The 12,680-nt window shown below is 35.6% G+C and overlaps 1 protein-coding gene across 4 annotated transcripts; it reads right to left on the bottom strand.

The window, feature by feature from the left end:
- Nucleotides 1–1,676: 1,676 nt before the first annotated feature.
- LOC103707063 (protein SHOU4-like) lies at nucleotides 1,677–8,045 on the bottom strand. Of its 4 annotated transcripts, none has more exons than XM_008791413.4 (5): nucleotides 7,823–8,045; nucleotides 3,729–4,800; nucleotides 2,925–3,080; nucleotides 2,506–2,717; nucleotides 1,677–2,196 (listed from the first exon to the last, which is right to left on the bottom strand). In XM_008791413.4, the coding sequence occupies exons 2-5, from the start codon at nucleotides 4,620–4,622 to the stop codon at nucleotides 2,004–2,006; spliced, it is 1,455 nt and encodes a 484-aa protein (XP_008789635.1). In that variant the 5' UTR covers nucleotides 4,623–4,800; nucleotides 7,823–8,045; the 3' UTR covers nucleotides 1,677–2,003. The 4 variants fall into 4 exon arrangements, with proteins under 4 accessions (XP_008789635.1, XP_008789636.1, XP_088563525.1 ...); XM_008791414.6 differs by having other exon boundaries at nucleotides 3,729–4,850; nucleotides 7,823–8,035; XM_088707399.2 differs by having other exon boundaries at nucleotides 7,370–8,035.
- Between the last annotated feature and the right edge of the window lie 4,635 nt (nucleotides 8,046–12,680).

Here is a 12,680-nt window from a genome sequence, read left to right on the forward strand (position 1 = left end):
AAATTCAAGGATCCTATTGTAAAAGCAATTTAAGTTAGTACAAGAGTATTGGATGGTTTACACTCCCTCACTTCTTGAATTTTAAGAAGGGGGAAAAAAAGGAGAAGTTTAACTAGAAGGGTAACAATTTTAACATCTTGTCATTCTCGGCAAACCAGCTCACTACCAAAACAAATAAAAAGATAAAGATCGTAAAAGGAAGAACTTTTTGACAGCCACAATCATGCATGAACATAAGTTAAGAAATCCAGAATGGGGTTTAATATTGATAATGAACATTGAATTTCATAATGCTGCAACTGGAGTACTGAGCAAGGAGTAGACAATTTTATTAAATAAACCAAATTCAGTCGACAGAAATCATCATGAGATCATCATGCACTAGTACTGGGTGATGGCAGTAGCTACAAATAAACATTGACCCAACTTCTTATTCTCAGAAACTCACTCTAGAGCCAACAGAAAAGGTGTGGGAATTCAATAGGAGTGGATAGCCAACCCAATGCTCCCCAACTCTAGCAACCACCCCATATTTACCAAACCATCCACTCAAAAGAAAAAGAAATTATATAAAAAGATAGAAAAAAGTACCTCATCATGATTCACTCATCACAAACAGTAATAAGATGAACGAATAAGAGAAAGATGAGTCTAAAGTGCGAAATCGCCCAAACGTCCTATTTACATCACAACCATCCCAAGTTTATAAAAATCCTGAAATGATTGGCATATAAATCTTCCATTCATAAGTTTATAGCACAAGACAAAGCAAAGAGTGCAATCAAAAACAAATGGCACCACACAGACATTAGACTAGGAATAAAGACAAATAAGAAGCAAGCACCTTTGCCAGAGTAAATTCTTCAGACACATGACAAAATATATCCTCTTGATGGTTAGAACCAAACAGGGTTTGGAGACAATGGGAATAAAAATTCAGGCTTGCAATGATTTTGGCAGCATCCTTGAGATGTTCCCAGAAACCATCGCTTTTACTATTATGTTGGTGCTCAGGTCCAAAGCAGGCATCTTTTAGAGGGAAAGCTCGAGAAATAGCTTTGCCAAAGTAAATGTAGTAAATAGCGATATAAGCCCATGAGGTTGCATCCTCTGATATACTTGAGTATATATTAGCCACCAAGAAGACATCCTGACATGACACAAGGATTTATTGATCACCAGCTTTTCCATTTATAACAGATATTAAGATGCATTTGTGAACATGTGCAGAGAGGGCTGATCAAAAAATTATGCAAGTTCAACTCTCTTCCCACTTAGAATTGGAGATGTTTTGGGAGCATATGATCAGAATACTTGATTCAGAAAACTCGCCTCCCACTTAGAATTGGAGATGTTTGTTCCAAATCAAGGCAATGCTGAGATGATACCTCAATAACTACTGATGCAGTAAGGCTTTTGTCATCTAAGTTCTAATAAATCCACTTTATTCTTGTACAGTCAGATGTTTGCAAACAAAAAATCCACATGCCAGTGAGATATTATCACCCATAATTATATGCACAGAACAATCTATGGAGCAATTCCTGAACTCTTCTCAAAAAAACAAAATCAAGAAAAATCACCACCCCATGAAACGAGCATCTGTTGCTAAACTATTAAAACATTCAGAGCAGGTGAGGAAGGAAAAGGGTTAGAGAACCCACAAGACAACAAAGTTCTCTTCAAACATGATTTTACTCAGTAACTCCAAAACTAATAAACCAAATGCCACTTTATCCTTCCCTTTGAACACAAGGAAGACCCCTCTACTGCACTAAGCATACATCCTTGTTACAAAAGTACTCAAATCTTAATAAACAAAAAGGTGGATAACAACATAAAAGCTATACAATCAAAACCAAGTCAAGGAAAACAGCACCTCCATTTTAATCCATCATTGTCACCATCATCATTTCAGACATTGCCAATGCCAACAGCCAACAAACAAATTCTGGGGTTGACATAAATGATTACCCCACAAATGTGAACTCAACTGCTGTCCGCTATACCGGTATGACATCAATCTTTGAAGTGTCCTCACATCTCAACACTATTCCTTCAAGGCTTGCTGGGAGTATGCACCTTGCCCACTGGCATCCCATGGAAAAAGGTTCTGAGGGAGGAACTATCATCAGCACATTGTCATTCCTTTGGACAACCCCCATTACACTAACAGTGCTGCCCTCTTTGATGTACCTACAGGTGACAAGATAAAGAAATTATCTACAAAGTGCTAACAGAACATTTATGAACATGTTAATGCAGTGTTTTTTTCCAATTTTTTTGCTTTATGCCATATCACTCCTGATGCCAGCCCATGCAGTATGCAGCAAGAAATACATCAAAAATTCTCACCGAAAAAAGAGGCCTTGCACTATCATGCTTACTATATTTAGATATTTCTTGGCAAAAAGCTTGCACAAGTCCAACAAAGAAAGAAAAGCAACAGACATGCTTCTTCTAAACTTGATAGATGCTTATGACCAAACATAAGTTTCAGATTACCCTTCTTTCAGGCGCATTACACGATCATCACTTGAAAGGTTCCTCTGCCGCAACCACCTGAGGAATTCAGGAGACAAATCTTTGTTTTCTGGGTTGATATCAACAACAATGGACTCGTCCACATACGGGGTGACCCTGGCACCATAGCCTGTTTTGACTAAGGCTCTTAACCCAGATTGAAAATCAGAGATGTAAAAGTCGACCACATGCCTCTGCCAAAGTTCCAATTTTTGATGAAGTGAGTTCAATGTCACAAAATCATGATACAATAAAAGAGCATTTAGGATGGCTGCAGAAAAGGCAAATCCGATATATAACTTGAGTCATGACAGCAGGGTTCAAGTGGCTTAGGTGCTCTTTGAATCACAATTTATCAGTTTATCTTAAACAAAGTTCAATAAAATAAGAGAGTTGCTTACCTCCGACGACCTTAGTCCCCAGGTAAAACATCGGTGCTTGGAATTGGCAGCCTTTGAGTCCCAACCCCTGTACTCATATAAACTTGTAGATGTATACACACATCTAGGAACCTTCTGAAATGACGACTCCAGAGGGACATTTCCACATGTGACAACCTGCAAGAAGCACAAGTCTATATGAAAAATCAAAGAATACATGGCACTGACCATAAAAGTGAACAAGAGGAGGTGAGTACTTTAGGACTAAAAGAAATGTCTCTAACAAGACAAAGAGCTATTTGATCTATTAAACTGAAAAGTAAACACCATAAATAAATAGAGGAGTGGACTTGAGCTGAAAAATAGTAATCTGGAATAACTAGTGGAAGATTTCTATGCTCCAATGTCAAACAACAACAGTTCAACTCAATGGCAAATGAGGAAAGTAGACAGTAGAACTATACCAAAATTTCCATAGTAATATACAATGAAAATCCATAATTAAAAATGATGTAAGTCGCATATACTTTCCAAAATTATGAGTACATCAAATTTGATTTTCTGTCACTGGAGGAAATCAATTTATTTTTTCTGCAGTTCATTAAATTTGGATACCATGTAAACAAAGATACGCATAGAATTTCAAAAACAGTCTGAAGCAGAAGGTGTGAGATTAATTGGAATCCCCTGCATATCCGTTTCTGTTAAGTGCATAGCTCTCATAAAACAACTAAAAATAGAATGTCTCCATAATCTTAATTTCAAGTTTGCTTCCCTCTTTAAATACTGAAAAAATCCAGTAATGTTTTGCAAGAAGAAACATACCCCAGATACTTTGACATATTGACCATTTTTTGCAGTTCTAAGCTCAGCATCAGGATAGCGGGTAATGAACCCAACAATCGCTCTCCTTCCCCAATAAGTATTCCAAATGAAAAGAGCAGCAACCGCTCCAAATATAACCACAACAACAATGAGAAGAATGGCATTGTGAACAGCAGCAAGAATGAAACCACCTGCAATAAACCCCATCACAAACAGCAGGACAACAGACCACAATATCGGCTTGGGCAAACTCCCCTTGAATGAATTCTCATCCTCCTGGATGAGATTAGTGACAGCTTGGTTATGAGCAATGGAGATGCTATGCAACTTCATCGACCCAGTAGAATCCAGAGGACCAGAGACTTTGCGAGGAGCGCCAGATGAGTTAAGTGACCCTGAAGAAATTGGTCCAGATGTGATTAACCCTGTTGCAGGAAGCACTGGTGGAAGGGGGCCCGAATTTTGGCGAGCCATCGGGGTGACCCCTCCAGGCTGAGGACCAGATGACTTCTTAACTGGATCAACATGTCTGTTAAGTGGTCCAGAATTGGTTTTCTGTCTGTTTGAGCCTCCAGTGACCGGAACTGCAGATGAAAGAGAACCAGAGGAGTAGCCAGAGCGACCAGTTGCATTAGGCATGATAGGTCCTGAGTGTGAAGCTGCACCACCAAATGATGTGCTCCTTGAAGGAGCATTATTAAGTGGTCCAGATTTTCTTGATTTCTCCACATGAAGATCAAACATCTTTCCAAGTTCTCCGGATTTTTTGATATCTCCACCTGTGTATGGCATGGCTACAGAGCTCATTGTTGGAGGCTTCTCCTTTGGTTGCTCTGGCCGGCCTGAAACATACAGGCCATTGCTGAGCTGATGTGATGGAAATCTGGAACCCATCAAGCTTTCTCAAACTCACTCCACTAGATCTCAGCAAACCAAATGCCAAATATCTGCTATAGTTCCAAGGGATCAAAGTTAAGCTCTATTGTCCAATGGCATTATCATCATGAAGCCAAATTTGCAACCAAAGTTCTGGTTCACAGAATACTTCCTGAAAGCACTTTGTAGGCTGAACCTGTGAGCCATGTCAGAGATCAATGAATTCGTGTCCATACTGGCAGAAACCTATATGAAATAAAAGGGTTTCCAAAAAATTACTGTAAATGAATGAATCACGGTTGAATTAGTTTCGATTTATAATATATGCAATATATGCATGGAAGCAAATTGCATCCTAATTATGGTAATGCTAATATCAAACCTCATCCCAACAGATTAGAGTTAATCTTATTAATCATTCTTCACCAAAATTCTTAAGTGCTCCAACCATTTTACAGGCAACATTTCCAGGTCCTTTCTTAAAATTTCATCCATATCTTATCCACGCCTATCTTGATCTTCCAGCAGAAATCTCAGCCACTCTCCATACTGAGCCTCCTTAGATCTTTGCTCCCATGCTAAAATTAGCCCTGCACTACTTTATCCTCAATTGGTGCACATCCTACCTTCCATAGTGTATTCATTTCTAACCCTACCTTTGTTTCATGAGGCATCTATTTGGCACTCTTAAACATCGCAAAAGATGAAGAAGCGCAAGAAGGAGAGGTGCAAACTATGACATGGATCATGGCTCTAACTTTTGGTGTGAAAGGAAAATTAGAGGGCATTGAGAGGGGATATCAAGTCATAATCATGAAAGGAAATAGTCAGTATTTTTGAAACATGGTCTGACAGTAATCCCACTAAATTTAAAATTTAAACCACTTAAAACCTCGTTCCTCAAAAATGTCATGGCACCAAAAACAGAACTAAAACTAATTAAGAGAAATCATAATAATAGCTGCAGCAGAGTTAAAAAGAAAATATCATGTTAAAAATTGTTTGTCTAGCGCTGAAAATATGAAAACTTGGAACCAAAATTCAGCAAGAACCTTGGTGTTAGAAACTAACAACTGAAAAAAATAACATACTTAGCAACAAATTACGTATACATGCAAAATCTTCCATTGTTAGTGTCAGTTGTAGAAGCTAAACAGATTTATCACAATAACCAATGTAGGCACCAGATATATTCAGAAAGGAGAAATTAGAAAGGCATGCACCTCCAAGATGACACAAGTACCAGATTTTCGTTGTACCAATCTTCTTGCTAATTCCACTACATTGTTTACTGGAGCAGAATCTTTGCTGCCATTCAACCTATTGCCAGGTTTATATAAAAGAACTAATTGCCCTATTAAGTTCCGTATGAAACTAAAAGAAGGAACAAAAAGAAAGAATCCATGTTCTTACATCAAGAAGACAAGGTGGTGCTTAATCATATTCTGGTAAGATTTTATCTCTCTGGTTCAACAATACAGACTTACCCACCCGAGTCAGGTCATTGAAACAAAGGCATCTTGTTGATTAATTTTGGAAGAAGATTGAACTTAGGATTCTAAGTTGCACATTTGGTGAATTTTCTTCCCATTATCACGCATTTCTAAGGAAGGTGACTGATCTCACAATCAGGACTCATGAATTCTTATGTATGAGTGTAGTGATTCAAGCACAATAAATGCTCAAAATATTAAATGGAAAATATGATCTAGCGCCACTCAGTCACACCATAGCAGGATTGTAGCCAATCTCATACCCATAAGCAAAAACTGCAGATTACAGTAAAACACTTCAATGATATTCTTTTAGATGGCAAGCTGCACCTATGTCAACCTACTGCATAGAAAACCAAGCCCTGATCCCTGTCTCAACATCAAATTCACATCAGGAGACATTTCAATTCCACTGAAATCAGGTCAAACATGTAAGACCAATAAACCTAAAAACCATGTAAAATTTCAGAAATTATACTATCTTTAACACCCGGAGTCTACACCTAATCTCAAGAAAAGCACATTCTTGATAACCCTTTGAAGAATTGGGCATATCCAGATAAGTCTATATAATAGAAAAAAACAAATGACATAACTGAAACCCCACGTTCCAGATATATCAGACCAACATTTTCAACATCAAGAAGTCAAAAGGAAGAAACAGATTCCACACAGTAAGGCATGACATGCCCACATGTCTGTTTACACAAACTGTTTTCAACATCCAAACACTACAGAAACCTGAGAGTAGATCGATTAAAATCAATGAGAAAGTACCCAAAACCTCATCGCAAAAGGGAATATTAAAAAAAATACGTGCAAGGAATGAAGATCCTGACCAAAACTACCATTTTCCAGCACCTAGAAACAAGAAACTAGATCCCGTATCACATCCTGGGGGACCACAAAGACCCCAATCTCAAATCCATCAAGAGAGGCCAAGAATTGAACCCAAGTTTACGGAAAATCCTTACATATTACCAAGAACCATTGCTCCAAACTCAGAACCCAGATCTCTAATGGCGAGGCCAAAACTAATAAGCTGCCATCACTATAGAAATCAAGCATTCCTTCGGGCACTACAAAAAAAACCACTCAAACAAAGTGATTACTGCACCATTTGCAAACATAGTTCTAAATCAGATTACGGATCTCACTTAATAAGTCAAAATACACACAAATTCCTCCCTCTTATTCATCATATTTTGCAGTGCAAGAAACTGAAATAATAGAAAGAGCAAGAACTAAATTGGAAAAAAAAAAAAAACGAACTTTTCCCCGCAAATCGATCACCAAAACTAGAACCGTCGATCGCATACCCCAAGGAAGTAAATCGAGGGACAAAGTAACCCATCCCATCACGTTTCGACTGCCCTCTGAGAAAAGGAATAATTTTTAGCCATCTATTTGAATCCCCCATCCCTGTACCCCAGATCCCAAATCCGGAAAGAAAGCAACCCACATTCCCACTCGCATCGAAGGAACACCAAACGACAGAGACCAAAACCACCTAGAGCGACCCAAATCCCCCTAAAGGCCGGAGCGTTTCCCCCTCTCGGACCTCAAACCAGAAGGAGGAGACCAGCCCACATTCCATTCCCGCAAGAAACGGGCATAGTGGGATGGATCAGAGACCCAGATTCGAGATCCCAAAGCCGCATCACGAAGAGAAACACACACGCACAGAGAGAGAAAGACTGAGGAATGGGGAAGATCTCTCCATACCTGGGGAAGCCGAGGCAGGGAATGGGCTTAAGCTGCTAACAATCACCTCAACCCCAACACTCACGCAGAGAGAGAGAGAGAGAGAGAAAGAAATCAGCCGTTTCTACCAGTACTATGAGTTCTGCCTCCCACAAAACCTCCAAAGAAACAGAGGGAGAAAAAATAATAAGACGGGGAAAGAAAAGCGGAAACACACCATGCCCCGCTCTCACCTTCGTGTAAAAAGTTAACCATATGCCTTCCCAGATTTAATTTTATATCTAAATTTATCCGAATATAAATAAAAACCTCATGATTAATATTTATATCTATATTTGTAAAAAATATATAAATATAAATATATAATTATTCAATTCATATCTAAATCTCTTTTTCTATTTACAATCCTATTTAATTTTATATCACATTTATGAACCTCTACAAAAATATATATGGTTATAGTAATATTTTAACTTAATTTATTATTTATTTTTTAATATGTTTAATTCTGTGGTCATAAAGTTTAATTATCCAACTTATATTTGTATTTATATTCGTGCTTCTAATATTCAATTTGTATTTGTATCTATTTAAAATAAATATGAATATAAATTTTTGCATTCGATTAATATTCATATTTATATAAAAAATAAATTAAAAAAATTGTAAAGTGTGTGGATATCATTTGAAAATGAGCAGTTCAGATAGAATTGAACTTCCGATTGATCCGTGGACTTGCGATGAAAATATGGTCTCTATGACCTCATTGAATTTCATTCAGATGGAGAATCCTATAGAGATCGTATTGATTTTATCAAAGAAAGACAAATTTAACTGAAGCTGTTCAGACAAGCATAGGTTAACTAAATGGTATTCTCATAGCAATTGAAGTTAGGATTTTAAGTTTTTGGAAGGTAGTATGAGATCCATAGTAGGCATGAAAATCACCGATATTTATAGAATAAAATAAATATAACTATAGATATATTGGTATTCGATTCGTATTCTATCCGATTTCAGACCAACTCTTAACGATTGCCCTTTTCCAACTTCTCTCTACGATAACTAAAATATCCCTAAGGTTTTGCTGATATAGCTGCAACCTGCAATGACATGTGGATATATAGTGGACTTTAGGTATTTACTTTTATATTAGATTTTTATTATTGATTTGACCAATAAAATTCCTAAAACTGTTGATAATAATATCATTTTACATTATGATATGGGCAATGTCATATGAGCATATAGTTAGAAATGCCCTTGTTAGTATACACTCCTTTAAAAAAGAAATTGATTGTATGTTAATAAATATTCAGACATTTGACCTTCAATGTAATTTCATATTAGGGCTTTGCATACTATGACATTTCATAATATTATCCTTATACATATAATTCATGATAATTACCAAATTACCGTTTGAAAAATTTAAATGCGCATGCGTCCCAAGATTCGGCCGTGTGCATGTTTAAATTTCGCAAAATGGGTTCGCAAAATTACCGCCGGCGCGTCCGCGGAAGGTGCGGACACGTCCAAAAAAAAACCAAAAAATCCCTCTAAAACACCCATACATATACCCCTTGATTTCATCTCTTTTGGGACACGAAAAATTAGAGAAAAAGATCAAAAAAATCCTCAAGAAAAGTTTTTCCTCTTAGCCACTTCTGATTTTTATTTTTGCAATTATATTCAGTTTATTTTTATTCTTTTTATTTTATTCTTCGCTGGATCTGCAAGTCCGATCGGATTCGATTTGGCTTCTTCCGAGACGTACCGAAGAAAAAGTCTAGGATCATCGTATCTCTGAGAAGGATTGCCGGGTGATCCGTACATGGAGGCAAATACTTTTTTAGGACAGCGTCTACGCACTTCGACATGCCTTCAACTAGGCTATTTCCTCTAACTTTTCTTTTTAATTTAATATTAGTAGATATGTAGGATTTGCTATTTTATGATTTGAATTTATTAAATGAATAGATTTATTTTGTGCTAGAATAGATTTCTTTTGTGATAAAATAGATTTATTTTAATACCGAATAATATATATATATTGTTCCGTTTAAGAATTTTTATTAATTATAATTATAGATTTATTTGCTTAGTTAGGTGATATATTGCTAACAATCCAAAAAAGTGATTGGTTTATTTTTTTTGTTAGTAATATATAATTCAGTAAATCATTCTAAAAAGGTAATAATTTGTTTAACCTTGAAGAGATTTATCATACCCCCATTTGGACTCCTCAAGGAGTAATTTTGAAATCCCATTCAAACGAAAAATTCGAAAATTGACTAATACATAATAATTAATTCATTGAATTGACTTATTAGATCTCAATCAATTATTCTAATAAGATAGTAAATCATTATAATATATAATTTATTGAATTAATAAATTAGATCTCAATTACAATAATTGATTTGCTAGCACAAAATTAGTAATCGATTATTCTAATAAGATAATAAATTTTATAATTTATTGAATTGACATTTTAGATCTCAATTACAATAATTGATTTGCTACCATAAAATTAGTAATCAATTATTATAATAAGGTAATAAATCTTATAATTCATTAAATTGACATTTTAGATCTCAACTACAATAATTGATTTGTTGGCACAAAATTAATAATCTATTATTCTAATAAGACAATAAATCAATTTTAATATATAATTCATTGAATTCACATATTAGGTTTTAATTACAATAATTGTCTAGCTAGCACTAAATTAATAATTAATTATTACTAATTCAAAAAATTCAAACAGAAAATTTGAAAATTGATTAATCCAAAATAACAAATTTAAGTTTGCACTTAGACTTTTGTAAAAATTGAATTTGTATGATTTTTAGTGATTATATCCACTAACTAATAGTATCAAAAAAAAAGCTTGTCAAAAAGGCATACGTGCCTAAGAAAGATTGGTACTTAAGTGAGCCTAGTACTCCACCACCGATTTGGAGCTAATCCGGCTATTATTTTTTGGATATATCAAATAGACATTTAAAATTCAATACAAATTTTAGTGCAATCTTTTGATATTTGCCTTCATTCAGGTTTCTGTCTCTTTTCTATAACCTTGAACCTATGGTCTCTAAAACTAGTGACCACCTTAGTGCCAAACCTGAAAAATTTGATGGTCATAATTTTAGAAGGTGGCAGAACCAAATGCGGTTCCTTAGATGTTAAATCTACCACAGAATATGTCTTTCTCCTATGAGATGCTGTTGTGTCTTGGAAATCCACCAAACAAACCTTGATATCTAGGAGTATTATGGAGTCTAAACTGATAGCTTTAGACACCATAGCACAGAGGCTGAGTGGCTCAAAGATCTACTAATAGATCTTCCTGTAGATGAGTCATCTTTACCACTTGTCTCCTTACATTGTAATTGTAAATCTGCAATAGATAAGTGTAACCAAGAAAATGCCAATGTAAAAATGAACAGGCACTTAAAAGTGCATCAAAAATCATTAAGATATAAATAAAAAAATAACGTTATTGCTTTGAATTTTGTAAGATTAGAAAATAATTTGGCTGATCAGCTTACAAAAGGTTTATCTAGAACAGTAGTTCTAGAGTCGTCGAGGAAGATGGGGCTTAACCCATAAAGATAGATTACCACGGTGGGAACCCAACCTTAAAAGGTTCAATGGATAGAAACAAATCGGAGTGTGACTACGAGAAGCACTATTTTATGTTTTTCTCATCCCTATGGTGCTAGTGCTCATAAAAGCAAGCGGTAGGATGAGTTTGTTTGTATAACTCTTAATGAGTTCGAGACCCAAGAGGCATGAGCTTCCTTACTAACTTTCTTATTAGGACTCACCTATATGTGCAGTCGTGAGGCCGCGATTTGGAAAATGGGCGATTCTCTAAAAAGCACATGAAAGATACTTGCGCATGGCCACATTAGCGCAACCTGCTTAGAACTCAGATCGGGCTATATTATATGTGCTGTTGATTTAATCTGAGCCATAGACCGAGGTTTAAGGTTAAGACCACCTTAGTTCCACAGATGTAATCAATTGTCACTAAGTGGAGGTTCAAACTGAAAGTTACCCACACCTTTACATAATATAAGATATCCAGCATTTTATTTTGATTTTAAAATTATTTAAATTTTTGTGGAGGATTATTGAAAAAATTTAAATGCGCACGTGGCTCGAGACTCGGCCACGTGCGCGTTTGAATTTCGCGAAATGCATTCATAAAATGACTGCGAGCGTGTCCGCGAAAAGACCAAAGAGCCCCTCTAAAATACCTTTATAAATGCCCCTTGATTTCATCTCTTTCGGGACACGAAAAATTAAAGAAAAATATCAAAAAAATCATGGAGAAAAGTTTTTCCTCTTAGCCACTTCTGATTTTTATTTTTGCAATTATTTTCAGTTTATTTTATCTTTTTATTTTATTCTTCGCCGGATTTGCAAGTCTGGTCGAGTTCGATTTGGCTTCTTCCGAGACGTAGCAAAGAAGAACTCTAGGGTCGTCATATCTCTGAGGAGGATTGCCAAAAAATCCGTAAGTGGGGGCAAACGCTTCTTTGGAACAACGTTTACGCGCTTCGACTTGCCTTCATTCAAGTTATTTCCTCAAACTTTTATTTTTAATTTAACATTAGTAGGTCCGTAGGATTTGCTATTTTATGATTTGAATTTATTAAATGAATAGATTTATTTTGTGCTAGAATAGATTTCTTTTGTGATAAAATAGATTTATTTTGATACCGAATAATATATATATATATATATATATATATATATATTGTTTCGTTTAAGAATTTTTATTAATTATAATTATAGATTTATTTGCTTAGTTAGGTGATATATTGCTAACAATTCCTCCCTAAGGTTTGGGCTCAAAATTATT

This window comes from Phoenix dactylifera, chromosome 11 (genome assembly GCF_051530095.1).
Source record: "Phoenix dactylifera cultivar Ajwa chromosome 11, Ajwa_hap1_PhDact_Kaust_v1.1, whole genome shotgun sequence".
Classification (NCBI taxonomy): Eukaryota; Viridiplantae; Streptophyta; class Magnoliopsida; order Arecales; family Arecaceae; genus Phoenix; species Phoenix dactylifera.

Bases quoted from the DNA above. Each gene is read 5' to 3' on its own strand.
- LOC103707063 (XM_008791413.4), bottom strand. From the start codon at position 4,622: ATGGGTTCCAGATTTCCATCACATCAGCTCAGCAATGGCCTGTATGTT. The intron at 3,081-3,728 runs GTATGTTTCTTC...TGCTTCTTGCAG, and splicing joins AATATGTCAAAGTATCTGGG to GTTGTCACATGTGGAAATGT. The intron at 2,197-2,505 runs GTAATCTGAAAC...TGTCACCTGTAG, and splicing joins GTAATGCGCCTGAAAGAAGG to GTACATCAAAGAGGGCAGCA.